The sequence below is a fragment of the Myodes glareolus genome, chromosome 13 (assembly GCF_982192425.1).
Source record: "Myodes glareolus chromosome 13, mMyoGla1.1, whole genome shotgun sequence".
NCBI lineage: Eukaryota > Metazoa > Chordata > Mammalia > Rodentia > Cricetidae > Myodes > Myodes glareolus.
In genome coordinates, this window is record NC_142038.1 from 41,770,658 (window position 1) to 41,790,437 (window position 19,780).

Consider the following 19,780-nt stretch of genomic DNA (forward strand, 5'->3'; position numbering starts at 1 on the left):
CAGGAGGAGAGTGTGAGCTCTCAAAGGGACTTCGCTGAACTAAACACTGTCAAGGATCAGACCAATGGAAGCGGGTTGTCTTTGGAGTGTTTAAAAGAGGCTGTAACTTGTCAAAGCGCATTGGCCCTTTCACTTCGTCTCATCTTTTTTTCCTGTAGATTTTGGGGAACAACTCTGTGTGAGGCACATCCTATGTGGTCACCTGAACCTGCTCTTTTCAAACCTAGTTACTTCTGATGGTGACTTTTTGCAGCCTTAACTACCCAGTTCCCTTTAATGCACACTGCCTACAGCCAGTCTTGAAACAAGCATGGAAAAATCTGTGAAGTTTACTGTATGTCATTTACTTGTACCTCCTGTGTTAGAAGAGTCCAAGGAAGGACCATATGTTAGGTAAGAGGTTGGTTTTGTTCATATATATTTATTATTCTGATGGCAGTCTACATATTGATAGTTACGTGGTTAGACATGTATATGGCAAATACCCAAGAGTGTAGCCTGGGGCTTCCATGGTAAAGGAACTAGGAAATCACTAGTTTAGAGCTGAAATTCTGCAACATGAGTTCGCAGACAGTGATGTTCCTTGATACTTCTTCATGTATATTTGCTTATAAAATAGGAATGAAATAATTACTGAGAGCACCTCTTCCCCTTGTTTGCATAAGTCCTGATCAAACTGCCCAATTTTCCATATCATTTGGAAGCCAAGCCCACTAAAACACGCTGTGAGCTGAGAACAGGGTAGGGCAGAATAGTTGTGGTATTAATATTTCAGAAAGGGAAATCTTTGCAAATCAGGCAGAGAACAATGTAGTCTTTTCATTTCAGGACACATTTTGGAAATCGAAATTATCAGCGTGGATCAGAAATCATCCCCTGAAGACAGCATAAGAGGAGAAGTTATAGAGATGGGAAGAAGACCAAACAGGCATGTGCAGAAATTAACTTTTTTATTATATATCATATACTGTGGTAGTAAAGTTTGTTTGAAGTGCATGAATAAAAAGTTAGTGAAATTACAGGAGGAACAATCTATATAGCAATAATTGGTGCATTCCCTGTGCATCTGAAAGAAAAAAAAAAGAGTTTTCACTCATTATTTTGGCCTAAAACTTAGTGTTCAGGTTCCCAAGATTCTGACATCAGAACCCGGATAACGCTGATTAGAACCATAGGGGCTTTACAATAAAAGCTAAAATATTGACCATATGATGGCAAAAAGTCTTATTTTTGTGGTTAACTTATTCTCTTCTAGCTACTCTCTGATGATGTTGGTGGCGCTGTGGAGGAGGACCGCCTCCTCCTGGACGAGGACCGGGAGCGCTCAGCATTGTAGGTGACATGCTTGTCGTAGTGCTCCATCTGAGCCTCAATGAAATCCTTCTGTTGCTGTCTGATGGTCTGGCTGATGAGCCCAGGGAGGGCATGGATGCTGCCAATCAAAGTCTCTAATTTGGTTTCCAGGGTGACGATCCTTTTCTCAAAGTCTTCACTCCTTTCGTTTAAGTCGGAAATCATGTCATACATGATATTCTGGGTCTGGAAAACAAGATTGAGCAGACAGAAACGGAGAAGTAAGAGGTTTAATCACTCTTGCCTCAGAAGCAAACTATCAGCTCTTCAAACATTAACACTGGCCTCTTGCTGGTGACAGGTGTGTCAGCTAACCAAATAGTTTAGGGCACAAAGTAAATTCCATGTATTCTTAATGCTAAGATTTAAATGAATGATGACGTGCATTAACTGGTTATGATTTAGAAAGTAGGGTGTAGTTATGGCTTGTGAAATTTCCAATGATTTTATGTGGCATAAAGTCAGATGAAAATGTTTTCATTCATTATTTATGTGATGATGATTTCAATACAAGTTAGCATTTCAAATTCATTTTCAACATGTGACATGACAACCTGGGCAATTTTTATAAGAACAGTACGATTTAAAGAACAAAAAAAACATTAACAGCGAGATGATAGCAAAATGTAAAAATATGACAGAAGAACAGGAATAAAGTTTAGAATCAATTGATCTGAGCACCTAACTTAGTGATTTAGAACAGCCAATACTTACATATCTTTTGCTGCCTTATGTTCCAAATCTCAGACCTCTTTTCATTGAATCCAAGAAAAAATTTCACAGATAAAATGTAAAATAATATAAATCCTCAATAAGATTAATAGTTGTGGAGGATGCTAAGTTACTAGTCCAGGGCTGGGGAGAAGCTGAGTGGTTGAACACTTGCCTAACAGGCAAAAACCTCTGGGTGTGTGCTCAGTACACCACAAAAGTGAAAATTTACAGGTCGCTTTATTGGAATGCCTATTCAGAGCTACATGTTCTGGAGTAGGAATATGAAATGCTTTCTTGTACAGAAAACTGAAACTGTCTTGATCAGTGGGAGTCATGAGTCTGAGACTAAGTTTTAGTTCCTGGAGGAGTTAAGAAACTTGCAGAGCTGCAGGGTTGAGCAGTTCAGAGTTAGAGATGAGAGACGGGGGCTAAGAGTAGGGGTTATAGATGCTACACTGAGTCTAGTACCAACTTTCCCAAACCCAAGACACTTTGTATCGCATCCTCCTCCTCCTCCTTCATTTCTTCCTGTATCTTTTCCAGCTTCACTGCTACTTAAAGATGATAACAAACTGACTGAGAGAGTCATTTAGAATAAATGCATTTTGTTCTGGTTGATTCATGGATACAGAGAGCACTAACTTTACCTTTACTACATTCTTGGGAAAGTTGAGCAACATCCATTCATTAGAAAAATACTGAACTCTTACAGCATGTATCATCCTATGGTCAGAGTAAGTATGGCATTACAGAAATAATGAACATATTCATGTTTGACTTTGTATATACCTTTTGTGTATACGAGTAGTGCTGGAGATTAAGCGCTTGATCTCATGTGTGCTGGGGGGGCAGATTTCAGTTTCCTACTATAACCTTAAAGTACATTCCTCACCTTCATACTAACTTAAAGGCATCTGTTTTATTTTTTTAACGCCCAATATTTTTAAGCATTTAACCTCGGAGTGATGCAACACATAAGTATTATTTCACTACCTCAAATGAAGGCCACATGAATGGAGGATGTCTGTGTCCTGCATGTGTATACACTGCCCAGCTTATGTGAATGATGTATGATCCATGAGGTGCGTCACTCAACACTTACCTTGAATAATATGTTTACCTAGTATGTGTTACTGATAATGCATAAAGTGAATATAATTTGGAAGTGTTATTTAATAAGACTAAGCCAAATGTCTAATTTTCAAAGATTATACTTAAAGATTTGGCAAAAACATAATATGACTTATCAAATATAAAACAGGATGTATGTGCTGCCTCCGCCAAAGCAATTGTGCTACAAGGCAGAACACATCCATACTTCTATTCTAGAGTCTCCTTTGGAACTAGCTCAACAGAATGTAATATTTGCACAGTTGATAAATATTCATATTTTCCAATTGGCTTTTACTTATGGAGGAACAATAAAAGAGCAGATAATTCTTTTAGATGTGACAAAGAACTAAAAAACTATTAATGTACTTGGTAAAAAAGAATGTGATTGTTAAAGTAATAAAATGGAGAAAATCATAAAAAAGTGAATTATTGTTTTTGAAACACAAATTATATTTGAGAAAATAAGTTCCAGGATTTAAAAAATATCAATTTATCTAGTTTTGGGTTTGCTTAAAAATATAAAAAAATATTAAGAATGATGAGCTCTGTTTATCCCTCAGCCTCATAGTGACATTCAAGATGTAGTTCTGTCCTTCCGCGGATGAGATATCATTTCATATTCCACTAAGATGTCTTATGGCATTTCTGGTGCACCCCCAAGGAAGTTTTAGCACTGGAGTTGGATACTGTACATGGGGAAAGAGCATATGAATTCAGTGGAAGTTTTAGAAAAACAAATGCTTCTAAGTTGGATCATCATTTTGGGATGGTTTGGTAGCCTTGTTTGTTAAATTTGTGCTGTTCGTCGCTGTGCAGTGGTTAATTTACATGGTTACAACCATAACGGCTGAGCCCCTTGGGATTACCTTTGCCAGATCCACTAGGGTGTTTGCTTGATCATTCAGTTTCCTCTGTTCCATCTTCACACTTCTCAATCTACAAGACAGACGCTGAAGTCAGAAAGGTTCTCTTGTTTCTCGGGCTAGGTTACTGCTTTCAAAGGGGCATGCACAAAATCCACAAGAGCAAATAACTGCATGGATAATGCCTGGTATTGGGGGGTAAAGTCCACACTGGTTATGTATCTGGTACAATGAGAAGCATGCTTCCCCAACACCGCAAAAAAGAAAGGAGAGCAAGAGATGAGATGTCCTCAGGACAACTATGTACCAGGTAAGTGGAATTCAGGAAGACTCATCGGGATTTAACCACATGAGAAAAAGCCAAAACATTCATTAAAGCCCCAGTATCGTGACAAATAGACATAGGAAGAAAGATGCAAAGCAACTGGAATTTCATCGTGTTGGAGCAATGAACACCTTCCTATGCCTACGTGACTAGATACAGGAATTAACCCTGTTTAGTCGGAAATGAATTGGGTTAGGTATTTGAACCTGATGAAACCACAGTGATAAGTGAGATTCTTGTTAACAAAAACCACTTTTATTCAACCAGCAGCAAGATAACTCCAAACATATCATTTTCTTACTCTGTATTGCTTGACTTTACCTTAAACTGACAGTGAATTTGAACAGAGGCCAGACCATTTCTTTGGGAGAATCTCTTTTAGCTTTCATTGTAGTTTTTAAGAATTGACAGAATATATCTAGTGAGTAGACCAGCTATTTTTAAGGTTCATTCTTGCTACTTTAAAATGTCCTTGTATGTATTTGATTGACAGTCACAAGGACACTCTTAAAAACTCATTTTTCTAAATGAAGCTCTTATCTTTTAAATTTATTTATTGTAGTACCCCAATAAGTATTTATTCCATGGCTCTTAGGTTCAAGAAAGTAAGACTTTAAAAGAGAAAGGTGGGTCACTGTTCTGTAAGCCAGCTATTTAAAGCCAGACTCAAAAGAAAAGAACTCAGTTTCTCTGAGCTGTTTTATGACAAATGAAAAAAGAAACCCATGCTAATTTCACTTGTGCTTGATAATGAATCATTTACTAAGTATGGCTTCAATGAATGAAGAGAATAGTTTATACTTTTTAATTTAAATTGTATATAACTACATAAGAGAAATAAAAGATTCACAGGGCAAGATTTTACTGCCAAGGAGACTTTCCTAATTTGTTTAAAGCACTTAGTGATTTTGTCTTGCACCTAGGACAGTCAGCATGTAGCTGAGGCTGCTCCACAGTGAAGATACAGCTCCTGCCAGCTAGAGTCTAAATGGTGTCCATCTATAACACAGTCTTAAGTACTCTAAAATAGTTCAGATTTATAGATTCATTGCTGTGTGTTCATTAGAAACTCAGAACCAAGTTAGCTGGCTCTTTTTGATGTTATTGTAGAGATTAGAGTAAGATCTATCTTAAAAGAAATCTATAAACACATATTTAAATTCAATATATTGCTGACAGAGTTTTCTCTAAGCACCAAGAAAGGTTCTAAATCTTCACTTCTACCTTTTAAAACCCAGCAAAAGTCAAGCAAAAAGCATCTTGACCATCTGTGGATCAGTGAAGATAAGAACAGTAAGAAAAAGCTGCAATGTTAGCTGGGGGCTCCACTCACCCCAATTTGACTTTGTTTCTTAAAACATAGAATGAAGTGTCAGATTAGGAGTATCCTTGAGTGCTGGGGGTGTCATAAATGGACTTTAAGTGATACACAAATCAGACCTTACTACTAAAACATGGAAAGACAACTTTTCCCTTTAACCACCATGAATGTCTGGATTATTGCAAGAAGTAAATGTCAGGCAGGTCCTATGTTATCTCCATCTCCTGATTTTTTTTTTTTCACAGGGGAGAGGTAAAATCTTGGCTCAGAGCTTTCTAACCTATGGCTAGAATTCAAGGCCAGAATTAAAATTGTCAGTCAACGGCAACTTTACTGACTACCATTTATGATGGGGCTTACATCAAGTTTTCTTTTAAAGTTTACTAATGCCTAGAGTTTGAGGCTGTGCACCAGATACCTCCAGCAATCTGTGAGTAACGAGAGTCCTGAATCTTACAAAACAGGAGGAGGGGGGAGAATGCTGGTTTTGGATAAAGTAGGAACTTTTTCTAAAGCACTGGAGTCCGGTGTCCTTCAGCTGGATTTCTAAGCTATGACTGACAGTAGAATTTTGCCTGTGGTGTTTATTACTAACATACAAAGCTATGTCAGATGATGTAGCTTTCTAGATTAGTAACAAATCTGATTGATTTATTTGTGATCTGACCCTGACTGGAACTCCATTAGCTCTTGGACTTAAATGATCTTGTCTTGCCCTCTGATCTGCCTGGGGCAGGGGACTGCCTCCTGAGACTGCCTGCGAGGCTAGGCGAGCAGACAGAGAAACCTTGCTCGAGCTGCAGCTGCCAGAATAAAAGGTAACATGCACATGGATAGTACACTTTTTTTTCCCCCGCAAAAAAGATTAAGAAACAGATGTTGCTTTCTTCCTTGTGAACTTCACTTATCACAGGAAAATATCATGATTTTGGATCACATTTCCATAGCAGCAATCAGACTACCAAAATTCACAAATAAAGGATCTGCTGGGTGCATGCAGCCAGTAGAAAACTCTGCAAATGTGGAAAGGAACAGCTCACACAACTTACTTCCGAGCTCTATTTTCATTTTGTTGAAATAAAAAGACAAAACAAAAGAAAAGAAACTGTAAAGTATTCTGGAACAAAACAACACAATGTGGTGTTCAGTCGTGCACAGGGGGCTCGATTCGTCAGCTGGGAGACCCTGCAGGATCTTGACATTGATTGGCACTACTCAATTCATCACCATCCTTTGTTGCCACTATGCTCTGCCTACCTGAAAGCACTTGGCTTCCTCTTAAACCAGAATTCAGAATGAAGAACGTGCGTAAAATCATGTTGGCCTCTTCATACTCGGTGTTCAAGGGAATAATAGGAAACACTTTGGCTTAGAATGATAGATATAAATGATTCTTTTGAAGGGGGAGCATATCTTTTCCAGATCGGGGCTATTCGGAATCCCCTCTAATATAAATTATGCACATTAGCTTTCTTGGCTCTAGACAAGTTCATGTTGATTGATGGATCCATGGTTGAGACAGAAGAATGAAAAAGTTAAAGCTGCTATCAGAAAAAGGGTTGAAAGTTAGAGAGAGAATACTTCATGGCATCGAGTGACAATTCAAAAAAGACAAACACATTACTGAAAAGAGAGCAGTGGCCTAGAGAGTTTAGCATCATCAGAGGCTAGAGAGGTCACATGTTGGGAAAGAGGCCATAAAGTATGAAAAAGAGAAAGAGCTGAGCTAGAGGGATCTGGCAGAAGAGGAGAGAGCTGCTAAAGTTGCTCTCAGGGAGAATCAGAGAGTCGCAAAAGCCAGACAAGCTCCAGCAAATGACTTGTGAGTTTATGTCCAGCCAGATCTACTACTTGCAGTGCTGACAGATGATGCTAAGAACCCTTGAGTCTGAGCAGCGGGCAGTGAAGGCCTGGCCCTGAGGAATCGAGCCCTGTGTGCTGTCTTTCACGACGTCACTCTACAACTTCCAATACGAAGTTAACATGACAAGCGATTATGCACCAGTAGAATGATCTAGCCAAATCCAGCCCTTGTAACCAAACTTATTCTGCTGTAATTGTAATTATAAACTTTAAGTATTCTCTACAGCAAAGGCAACCCAGTGACCCCCTCAAATGATGTATACAACAATTATGAACAATTGAATTTCATCAAACTCCTCTGCTTTAGATGTACACGTTGCATTAAAGAAGTCAAGAAAAGGGTGACAATGGGAAATGTCTGATGGAAGCAGAGGAATGATAAGGGGTGTGGCTTCCATCACACGACCCGGAGCAGTCAGCTGAAGAACTCCATATAAGCTCCTCCCATGTGCCCTTCCAATCAGGCTGACAGGCCCCGCAGGACAAATGTGCCACTTCCTTTTGGACAGCTCATAAAACCAGCTTCCTTGTACAGAGATGATTTTTATAGGCAATATTTTGTTAAAAAGAAACTTAAAGCAAAGCTAAATAATAAAATAATTAATAAATTTTTGCAGTGAATAAATAGCAGAATATTCTTCCATAGTAGCATGAATATGTTTATAACTCAAAGCACATGGCAAAAGAGACTAAAGAGCCCCTATAGCCATAGTTACAGGACTGCATTACAAAATCTACTGGTGCATGCTTTGGATTTTTTTATTTAAAAAATTATCAAAGAGGCAAATCAAATATGACTGTAGTTTAGGTAGTTTCACCGACAGGCACACAAAATGAAGCATGGTCATACCACGTGTACATACTTACTCTTGCTTCATCTCTCAGTCTTTACCTTTGGGTGTATCTTCTCACACCCAGAAAGGGAAGTTTTCTATCAAAATTGACTACCAAGAAACATTGAAAGTGCAAAAATGATCTCTCCATGGCTTGCTGTGATGGCTTCTGTTAACGTTGGGGTTACTGTGTCGAATGGCTTTAGAGCACACGGTTTTCCTAAAGAGCTCTTTCTAAGGGAGTCCTCCGAGGAAGTGGGTGCCTAGATGAGGAACCCAGGAAGAATCTGACTACCTCTTGGGGTCTCACTCTCTAGTAAAGAGAATGAAAGAAATGCACCATCTAGGCTGCTGCTCCTGGGTTGGCCCTGGGTCAGAAAAGGAACTGCACTCCAAGGAGCAAGCTCCTGCTTTGTGAACCAACTCTAACATGATTCTCTTTCTTGTTTTCCCCTGACTTTTAACAGGATAATTTTAAAATTCTAGCTCTGTCATTTCCTTACATTGTTTGGGAGAGTGGTGCGGCTATACGCCTAGGCGAGTCACGGAGTTAGAGGAGAAATCCCATCCCCTTCTAAGGAAAGTGCGTTGGTGGCAATACGGAGCATGAGTGAGTGTCTGCGAGCAACAATGATAAACTATTCTACCATATGTGCAAAGCATTCTCTATTTTAATCCCAGAGTTACTTGGGTTTTTTTTTTTTTTGACTAGTGGAGGTTTCAGTTCCACAGAAGTATGCACACAGGCATCATTATAGGCACATTATAGACTCAGCAGGACACCTTAATATGCTAACTAAGAAGGGCAGAGGCTGGACCAGGGAAGACTTAGAAGATGGAAGTCTATGGATTCCTCACAGGAGGTTAGTGGTACCATGTTGCCTATGAATTAACTAAATGCGTAAAATAAAAATCTCAGATTTGCAGCTTTCCTGTCTGGTGTACTGGCTGGATCTGAGAAGGCCAGTGGCGTGGCACAGGCAAAGACTTAATAGCTCCCAACATTTCTCCCGCTACCCTGGTGTGTCTCACAAAGAAAGCCACTTTCTTGAGCCACAGATGTGACCACGAATAAAGGGCATGAAGAGCAAGTCTGTTGTCACAGTGGATACCCACAGGGGCAACACTTACAGTTAAGACAATGCCATCCTGGAAAGGTCTGTTTCTCAGTCATCATTGAATCTTATGAGGTATAGACAGTTATCTTAAAAGACTCTAGTAATTATATAACAAAGATAGGCAAGAAGGCCTTACGGCAGTTAATAGTAAACTAATAACCAATGCTAAACTCCACAGCGAACATACAGCATATAGATAATCCCCAGCTTTTTGATTAAGAAATCACTGAGCATTGTAAAATTAAGACAATTAAATATACTATGTTATATAAAACGTAAAAATCCAGATGGATCATATAACGTTCCCTCCCTCCAAGATTCTACAGTGGACATAAGCTGAACATTTCAGATCAAACTATATAAATAAATGCATTAATTAAATATTAATTCTACCAGAAATTATGGCCTCTGTAACAGAAACCATGGCCTCTGAAGAGGAAGATATTTTGATTAACACGCACCATTTTCAGCCATAAAAGGAACTAAACTTTTTTCCTCTGGGGTTCATTATTAGATTTTCAGGTGTCTCCTGGAAGCAAACCCGACAATGCCTTTTTCTTTTCCTCCCCCACAAGAAAGGACCCGCAAGCACAAGAATCAAAAGCAAAAGCTAAGAAGAACAAGATAGAAATGAAAACAGGTACTTACTGATGAATAGCTTGCAAGAATTTCCGTTGATGCTTTCTTACTTTTGCGTGGTCAATCTTTTTCACGAGCTTTGTGTTTTTGTAGATTAACCACGTTTCCCTGAGTACATTGGCAGCTGCGTTTTTCACCTGTTTAGAAAACACAAGAAAAGCCGTCGCTACATCCTCAAGCAGATTCCCCGCACTCGTTTGAGGTTGTGCTTTTCATCCTAAGAACCACAGTGAACTGGAGCTTTGGAAACTGCTACTCAAATGACTGTTTTTCTAGCATATCTGCCTTCATGCAAGAATTTCCGTCTGTCTGGGAACACTTGAGTGAAATATTAGGGAGATACTACTGACCTCTTTCTATGTTACACTCTACCTGTTCTAACAAGAAACTATATTTTTATTCAATACCTCATTTAAAGATAATTCAGAGATGCTGAATTTCCCACTTATACAGCGAATCCTCTCTCCATCCTCTTTATTTCCCCCAGAGAAGAGCAAAATGCCAAATACCAAGGTCGATCTTGCCTTTTCAAGGTCACCCAGGCTTTCTGGCTGTGCAGTGTAGCCAAGGCATGTTTCCATGTGTGAGTTCATGTCATGCACGCAAGCTCCCAAAATAACCGGTGCATTTGCTTATTAGCACACTTTGACTTGTAGGGATGCTATCATGATTTCATGGGCAAGTTAAACAGAAGGACAGACGTGACTGTCCCGGTGTAACTGCACCCCATGAAGGCTAGTCACCTTCTCTAATTACTTGTTTTCTGATTAAAATCGCCAGAGGTCCTGGGAACTGATAGAGACCAAGGCAGGGTAGGTCTCCTCTGCCTGGCTCCACCATGGAACCTAGAAAATGGAACTTGTCCAGACAATTTGCTCCTTAATTATCCTAAGAAGTTTTCCCATTTATTACCCTTATGTGAAGAAAGCCACAGGCTAGTTGAGCACAGGGTGGAGGAAGACAACTCAGGATAGGCAGTGATGGAGGAAGAGTAGAATTCAAGCTAAAACTGGGAAATGGATCTTGAGTCCCGAGTCTACAGTAACCAAGTCAGGTCCAGTGCCTAGTAAGCCTGTTGGAATTTGATTTTCTCTGACACAAGCATGCTAGAGATAATGGTTTCTAAAGTCCTGTTACCTCATTTTATAATAAGAAGCTGCCTAAGAATAAAACTATAACTATGGTGGTAAATTTACAACTATGGCTTTCTACTTTTGCAAAGAAATGTCACATTTCTGGATTAATGATATTGAACCTTTTCCTCTTGAGTGAAATTGTATTGTTGAGACCAGTTTTAAGAAAATGACTGGTTTCTTGAGGAAAGGGTGATTTTTGTGCATGACTCTGACTGTTACGCACTTCCTCTGAATAGTGATTAGACTTTGAAAGAGGGTGTTCCTCAAGCTAATAGGAAAACAACCGGAAGAGACGGAAAGTATGGTCGTGAGGCAGTGACAACCTCCCTCCCACCTGCGCCACCTGGCCTCTCTCCAGGGAAGTTAAAAAGACTGGAAGCCAAATCCTGGGTCTTTTCAAAGGTAAAGAAACTGGTGTAGTGCGAGAGGTGGAGGTTTGAGCACGCTCCTTTCCCAGAGCACGGTGTGGGAAGAGGATGGCTACCAGACCTCTGGCAGTCTCCGTGGGGTTCGCCTGGGCAACTGAGAGCAGCCCTGGTATATGTCCTCCCTGGCTCTACCTGTACAAGTAACAATAGAGAACTGATGTCCAGACTAGTAATAAAGGTTTAATGCGGGGGCCATGTCTCCTACTGGGGTGTGACGCCAGCATTAAACAGAGCAACAGATTTGTATAGATTCCTACCTACAAAGTGAAAACTCCAAATTTCTTTTATAGTCTACAACTTTTGTAAAGGGTAGCTGCCTGTTTCTTGGAGGCGCTTTCGTAGATTATTTCCTTTTGGGATTGTAGGGAAGCAAGGAGTCTCAACTCAGGGTAGAGTAGGTTGGAGATGCTCAGGAGTCTTATGCTTGCTTGGTCTGATGATATCACACACAAATAAATTAAAACTATTAATCCTTGGTTCTCTGGAAGGTAGGTAACTCCTATATTAGTGCCCCAACTTGCTAAATATTCTGTTTTTTTCTTTCTTTTTTTCCAAACAATCTTATTTTACATACTAGTCCTAGTTCCCTCTCTCTCCCATCCTCCTGTTCCCTCCATCTTCTTCCTACCTCAAGTCCCATTTACTTCTCAGAGAGGGTTAAATTGTAAGAGTTAGTTAGCATTAGCCTGAGCTATTGACTGAGCATTTATAAATAATCTTAAGTCTCTGTTTGGTTATTTTGGAGTGGCCAACAAAGGAAAATACTACCTACAGCCAGCCTTAGGGACATGAGAATGGAAGAGCTGGTCCTGCCCCTTATCAAATAAAGAAATCTGAAGAGCAGGCCCTACACCTCACCTGGGCAAAACAGTAGAGCTATCCATGGTAGTGTTAGTGCTGCTGAGCTGGACGTGAGGGTGTGAGAGCAGGAGAACTGACCCTGCTTCTTACTTTCTGCTCCACTGGGCCATCTATCTGGGGCAGTGTTGGAGACTGACTAACCCAGATACCACAGGCCCCGATGATGACCACAAGGTAGGCAGCCCATCCCAACATCCACCTCATCTGTGAACTACTGGAGTGTGTGAAGGGGGCTGGACCTGCAGATCCAAAGCTACAGCATCTCCATGACATAAGGCAACACAGGATATCCAGAAGGAGTCCCAGTGAGGGCCCAGTATTGAGAGAGTAGCAGAAGTCAGAGGCCTCAAATCATAATAATGACTGATTGCCATGAACATTTACGAGTAAAAATGTATGGACTAATGTATATACTGTGTAACTCTCTGCTCCTGTCTTTCTAAGTCACAAAACATCTTTAATCTGGGCACATGTACTTCTGGGCTAATTTTTAATTCTAAGAGGTCAGACAAATTTTCATAAAATGAATACTCTTAATGTTCGTACACAACGAATAGGGTGTTTTATTTGATTAATGTAGTCATACAGAGAAATGATTTTTGTATAAAATCATTCGTCTTGATATTTGTACATAGTGAATGCTTTTTCATCACCATTGTTTGCCTCAATAAGGCACATACTGGAAGCTGGGCAGTGGTGGCGCATACCTTTAATCCCAGCACTTGGGAGGCAGAGGCAGGTGGATCTCTGTGAGTTCGAAACCAGCCTGGTCTAAGAGGGAGTTCCAGGACAAGTTCCAAAGCTGCAGAGAAACCCTGTCTCAAGGGGAAAAAAATACACATACTGGAAAGGTTAGAAATCTACATGTATTCCACAGAAAATAGCCTTTCATTACTCAAATTGCTTTTTATTTAGAGTCATGGTCAGAATAACCATGACAGAATAACCATTTCAGAATGTTTATGACCATTTTGCCTGCTAACCACTGGGGGGAAGTTATCTCCTATGGAGTGTGTGAGGGAATACTTATATTTCTCTCTCAAAAATATATAGTGCTCTTGAGTTTGAGCTTGTACTAAGACGAGTCTGTCCTTATTCACTCTTAGTTTCCCTCAGACATCACTGAAGAGTTTGAAATTCTTACTTGAAGTTAAAATTTTTGATGGATTCTACTTAGAAATTCCATAAACAACCAACTTAAGTGTGTTCCCAGCAAATGACAGTCATTAAGTTGATGGCTTTGCATAAAATCTTGAATAGATGAATATTAGAGGGGGCTATGTTTACATGTTGGGCCAAGTACGTGATTGAGGTTTCAATTGCAAAGCAGTTCCACTTCTAGGAAACAGCGGCGAGATGACATTGTTAAAGTCAATGGGTCTCTTGTCGCACGGGACTTCTGAAACCTGAACAGCCTTTTAGTAAGAAAGCAACAGGACTCCCTCTGCAGCATCCTCTCCACTGTAGCACTTATTTGATTCCTGAGAAAAGTATAATACTTATGATAGAATAGCATGGGTTACAAACGACTCTATAAAAGTGCTTCTTTAATATGGTAAAGCTTGTGCCTCTTAACACAAGCTCTACCAAAAGAGAACCTTCTTGGTCAGACCTAGGAAATGCTCCGAGGAGCATGTGATGACTCCAGGATTGCATCTGGACTAATAACCATGCGTGGAATTGCACTTCCATTTCTAGATCTCTGAAAAGAAGCATCATCCTGGGCACCCAAGCAGCTCTTCACGTTAATATTTTCTTCTCCAGTCATCACATTAGAGACGCTTGTGAGTTTTGAGAATGGAAATAGGAATTGAAAAAAAAAAAATAAGAGGAAACGGGGGAGAAACAAAAGACATTTGGGGCAGGGGTGGGAAGATGGCTCAGTGGATAAGGAGGTTTGCTATGCAAGCCTGGCAAACTGAGCTTCAACCCAGGAACCTATATATAAAATTGAAAGAAGAGCACTGACTCTACAATGTTGTTCTCTGACCTCCACACACACATCATAGCACACATAGTGCCCTCAATCATACTACGTAAAAATTATAATTCAAAAGGTATTTGAAAGTAGCAAAGTCAGGCTAAAAATAGCATATGCAATTGAGAGGCTTTGATCCCACAGTAGACTCTTGAAGTACCATTAGCTCTAGGGTCTGAAGTATGGGCAGGGCTACAGAAATTCATGCCCCCCCCCCCTTGATAAATGAATGTATATAAATATGAATTTGTAACGAAATAACTACTGTATTGGAAATACTAATCAAAGTTGCCTATTATTTGTGTTTTGAAACAGGGTCCTACTACGCTGACCTGGTTGGCCTCAGTTGATCTTCTTTTCCCTTTGGACCAACATGGAACTGCAAGTAAAGCTTCGCTAAAAAGATCCTTTTTGTACGTAGAACTAAACCAAGAATAAGGTAAACGCTGAAAGTTGGAAACTTGTCTGAAGAATTCTATTGATTCTTTTGTGGGCAGAGTTACCAAATGACAATGCATTTAATTATCTCAATGACAGCCTGATGAGATTCTACTTTGGGAAGCGAGGACTGCTACAAGATGTTACAAGATAATTTTTAGGTATTTTTGACTTCGGTATTTTGATGTTTCAAGTGACTATCCAAAAAGCTAAAAGTATAGTCTAATAAAAAATAGTTTTCTTTTCTAGTTTTCTACCTTGATGTCATGACTGTGAGCGTGACTGAGTTCTCTGTGTCATGGCTTCCAAACTGCATCAAATAGCCGTAACAAGGCTTCCCTCAGGAGCTTGCTGACGATGAAGTAGGTTCATACATGGGTCACACCTGGACAGAACCAAGGTGGGTGTTCTGCCAACACAGATTATTGTTTTGGTACTAATAATTGGAAAGTGAACTTCCTCCTGGATGCTATGGCATTTCTGCTGTATCTGTGATGACCTTCAAGTCATAGAGAGGGCAGTTTATATTTGTAACACCTGTGTCTAGAATGCAGACACTCATAGGAGTTCAGCACTATTTCCTCCAATCACCTTACCAGAAGATTCCTGCCTTCCACAGGCAGTGTGTTCTTTTCCACCCTACCTAATACCGATAACTGTGCTGAAATGTTGAATATGCCCACTCGTTTAGTTTTATGAGATCGACTTTTATGTAATTACTGTTATCTGTAATTGAGCTGAAGTTAGGTATCCCATTTGTAAAATGGGAGAAATGGAGCCAGCTCCAGGGGTTTTGCTGTCTTCAATCTATGGCATCTCTGCTTCTGACGTCTTAGTGAAAAACCGAATTTCCTGATGGGCAAACAAGACAGTGGCATCCTCTTGCAGGATGTGAGGGCATCTACTTACTCTTTTGGTCAGCTGAGTATCCATCATGAAATTGTGCACATGCTTTTCTGCTTTGGTGAGTTCTAGCTTTCTTGCCACTACGGCTACCACCAGGGCTGTGCAACCTGCACCCTAAAAGCAAAGAAAGAGGAGAACCCCATGAATGAATTAATACGTTTGATTCCAGTCACATTAGAGATTGTTTTGTATCAAATGCATTCATTTTCTCAAGCTAAAACAAATGATACTTTTCAGTGTCTTCCCCACGTATCACAGAAAAATGTGTGGTTAACGACGGTAAGCAATGTTCCTTTAAGGTGTAAAATCCTAGTTTACCTATTTTTAAAACTAAAGCAAAATAATGAATAAAACAAGATTTTACCACAAGGAATAAATAGCTAAAACCCGACTTCCTGAATTTTCAGACATAAATTTTCTGTAAAAACAGGAAATCTGTTCTACACCTATAATTATAAAAGCATATTAAACAAATTAACATAAGTACATGGACTAGAAATGAAGGTTTAAAAAACTACCAGTTCAGAATCTTTACTTGAGATGAGACCAGCAGGCTTTCAGGCGAGTGGGTGGCTACCCAAGAGGAAAGAGAGCAGTAGACTGTCATGTATGGAGACTGTGGCATAAGTGTGACAAGGTCATAGACGAATGCAGTGATGGAAGTTAGGACAGCACAGGACATGATACACAGAAAGCCAGGAGATACCTTCATTTGGAGAAGCAATGATGTTGCCTTTCAAATCATGGCCCATTGAGATTATTTTAGACAAAAAGGTGTAGGAGACACTGGGTGGTACTCCAAGAAGTCTAGACCTCTCTTTCTACTGTCAAGGTGCATTCACCCTGAGTTGTGAAGGGTGGCAGTGCCATCTTTGCTGAAACAGATCAGGACCACATGCAAGGCTCCATGCTGCAGCTACCCCATCAGCCTGAGGCCCAGCAAACCTACTTGTAAGTAAGCAGTCATGGCAGGGGTTGTGAAGAGAGGCAACGGAGCAATAAAGTGGCAAAGCCAATTTCAACACACAAGAACTAGAAGAGAAAAGGGCAGGGTACCTTAAGGAAGCAATGCAAGAGGCACATACACAGTAGGAAGACACAACACTGCTGCCTCTTTCTGTACTCTTGACTCTACTAGTTTCTAGTAACATTGCCTTGATGTCACCAAAGGATAGAGTGCTCCCAGGACAGACAGTTGAAGCTAGTCTCAAATTTCCACAAGGTAGTATACTTTTCCTCATTACCAACAGACCTAAAAATTCCACATTAAAATGGCAAGTTGGTGGCTTCAAAACGCACCAGTTAACTTAAATAGATAATACTGGAGAGTAATGGTTATGTAACTTACTTCCCACTTCATCTGTCTACTAAGGCACTCACTCTTGAGAGTCACTGAGCTAAACACACACACACACACACACACACACACACACACACACACACCCCTCGTAGATTTTTAAGAAAGCTTATGGTTTTATTTCGGGCAACATTTACAGCTATCTTTGGTCATGGGGAGCCCGTGGGCCACAGGTTAGTCAAAATTTATTTGAAAAACATTCAAAGATAGAACACAATGTTTAAAAGGCAAGTTACACAATGGCCTCATTTTTCTTTCTAAATGGACCACATTGGGAAGTAAAAATAAAAATAAATTAAAAAAATAAAAAAAAACAGGAAAGAAGTCCATTTGTGAGGAGAGATTATCTCAGAGAATTTGGAGTTTTAGTGACGGTTTTGCTCTTTGTGTTGTTAAGAGCCAACAGTTGGTGCTGCCCCCACTCTCCCTACCCTGCAAGACTCCCCACATTCTTATCCAGGATCTAACCTGGACTGTAATACCTACCTTCATCTATAGGTCCCATCTATTCAGCATCTAGACTCTCTACCAAGTCAGATCCTTCACACCATTCTCCTGAGTCTAGCCCTGAGGATCTCCCTGACCGTCCCTATCCAGGCCTTCATCCCCATCCACTCACCCAATATCATGGCCTCTTGCCTCCCCTGCCTACATCAGAAGCATTCTCTGGACTTCTTCTAGGACCCTCTCTGCCTTTACCCCAAACCACAGGCTCTACCCATGCCACATTCAACTTTTCCACCCAGCCAGATCCATCTCTACACCCATTCCCAGGTTTGGTTGGGAATATATATCCTGCACACTAGCCCAGTTCACTCTGTCTATCCGACTTGATTCAACACAAAGTATTTAATACAACCTTGTGGCCCAACTCACCCATACATCCTCTCTCTTCCCCAACAACTTATCCACATCAACCTTAAAACTAAAATGCAACTCCACATGCCAAGGTCTCTTTGCAAAAATACAAAATATGAATGAGCAAGTCAGTGTCTTCTCTCCTAAAACTACCAGTTTGAGAATTGCCCAGATGAACCCTAGGGCACAGAATTTAAAAGAACAATCAACCATAAACTTTCTGGAATAACCCAAGAAGTTTAAGGATGATAGAAAGAAACAAACCAATGAAATTAAGGAGAGTAAACTACATGTCGAGTAAGGCACAAGAAACCCCAAACATAAGGGTAATGGAAATGATGAAGACAATCCAGGACTTGAGGACAGAATTCAGTAAGGACATAGAAACGCTGAAGGGGGCTCAACATGAAACGAAGATGAAACTGAAAACCCAATAACTAAACTAGAAAACTCAAAGGAAGCCTTACAAGTAGAATGAACCAAGCAGAAGACAGACTATCAGGACTTGAAGATAAAGTAGAGGATTCCAAATAAGAAATGTGAAAAAATTAATAAAACACAGGAAAGGAACAGAGAGGGTATGTGAGATACCATGACAAAAAAACCAAACAAACAAATCTTAGAATTTTAGGCAGAGATGAGGGATAAGAAGCCCAAGTCAAAGACATACACCAGCTCTTCAACAATATCTACACACCTATCCAAATTCAGGAAACACACACCAATAGATACAAGAAGCACACAGAACACCAACTAGACAAGACCTGAAACGATAATCCCCATGGAACATCATAGTTAAAACACCCAGCATAAAGAACAGATCATAATTAAAACACTAAATATAAGAAAAAAAGAGTGTGTTGATAGTTGCTAGAGGAAAAAAAAAACAAAACGGAAGCCACGTACACAAAAACTCATCAGAATAACAGCTGATTTCTCAATTGAAAACCTGGAGGCTAGAATAATGCATTCAAGTCCCACAAGACTATGAACCTGTGACAGGGCTACCCTAGACTAATATAACCACCAAAATTACCTTCCAAAACTGGAAGGGAGAGAAACAACTAAGATATAAACAACCTAAATATATTTATATTCAACAAATCAAATCTAAAGAAAATACAAAAAGCTGGAGGGAGGAATGATCCTAGTAGAGAGACGGTGGGAAGTGGAAAGGCAATCGTTATGAAAACACAAAGTAGCACTAAGAATACAAACAATAGCTGGGGCCATCCTTGTGAATTCCTCGGAATTTCCCTAGCACCGGGTTCTCCCTAATCCCACAATGGCTCCCTCTATCAAGATGTCTCTTTCATTGCTCTCCCTTTCTGCGTCCCTCCTGCAACTCAGCATCCTGTTCCCTCTGTTCTCATCCTCCATCCTCCCATCCCCAGTTTACCCAGGAGATCGTATCTATTTCCTCTTCTTAGAGCTATCCTTGTGTGTCCCTCTTCGGGTCCTCCTTGTTACTGAGCTTCCGTGTGGCTGTGGATTGTAGCTTGGTTATCCTTTGCTTTACATCTAATATCCACTTATAAGTGAGTACATACTGTGTTTGTCTTTCCGGGTCTGGGTTAACTCATGCATGATGATTTTTTTTTCTAGTTCCATCCATTTGCCTCCAAATTTCATGATGGCATTTTTTTTTTTTCCAGCTGGGAAATACAGAAATCCAC

The 19,780-nt window shown here is 40.1% G+C and overlaps 1 protein-coding gene across 3 annotated transcripts in view; it reads right to left on the bottom strand.

Moving 5' to 3' along the window:
• Positions 1-933: 933 nt before the first annotated feature.
• Kcnn2 (potassium calcium-activated channel subfamily N member 2) overlaps positions 934-19,780 on the bottom strand; it is a 374,515-nt gene continuing 355,668 nt past the window's right edge. For all 3 annotated transcript variants that reach the window (XM_085699907.2, XM_048419262.3, XM_048419263.3), the window contains 4 exons: positions 15,893-16,003; positions 10,152-10,279; positions 4,047-4,116; positions 934-1,539 (listed from right to left, as the gene is read on the bottom strand). In XM_085699907.2, coding sequence (XP_085556033.2) covers positions 1,252-1,539; positions 4,047-4,116; positions 10,152-10,279; positions 15,893-16,003 — 597 coding nt within the window. In that variant the 3' untranslated portion in view covers positions 934-1,251. The remainder of the gene's footprint in view (positions 1,540-4,046; positions 4,117-10,151; positions 10,280-15,892; positions 16,004-19,780) is intronic.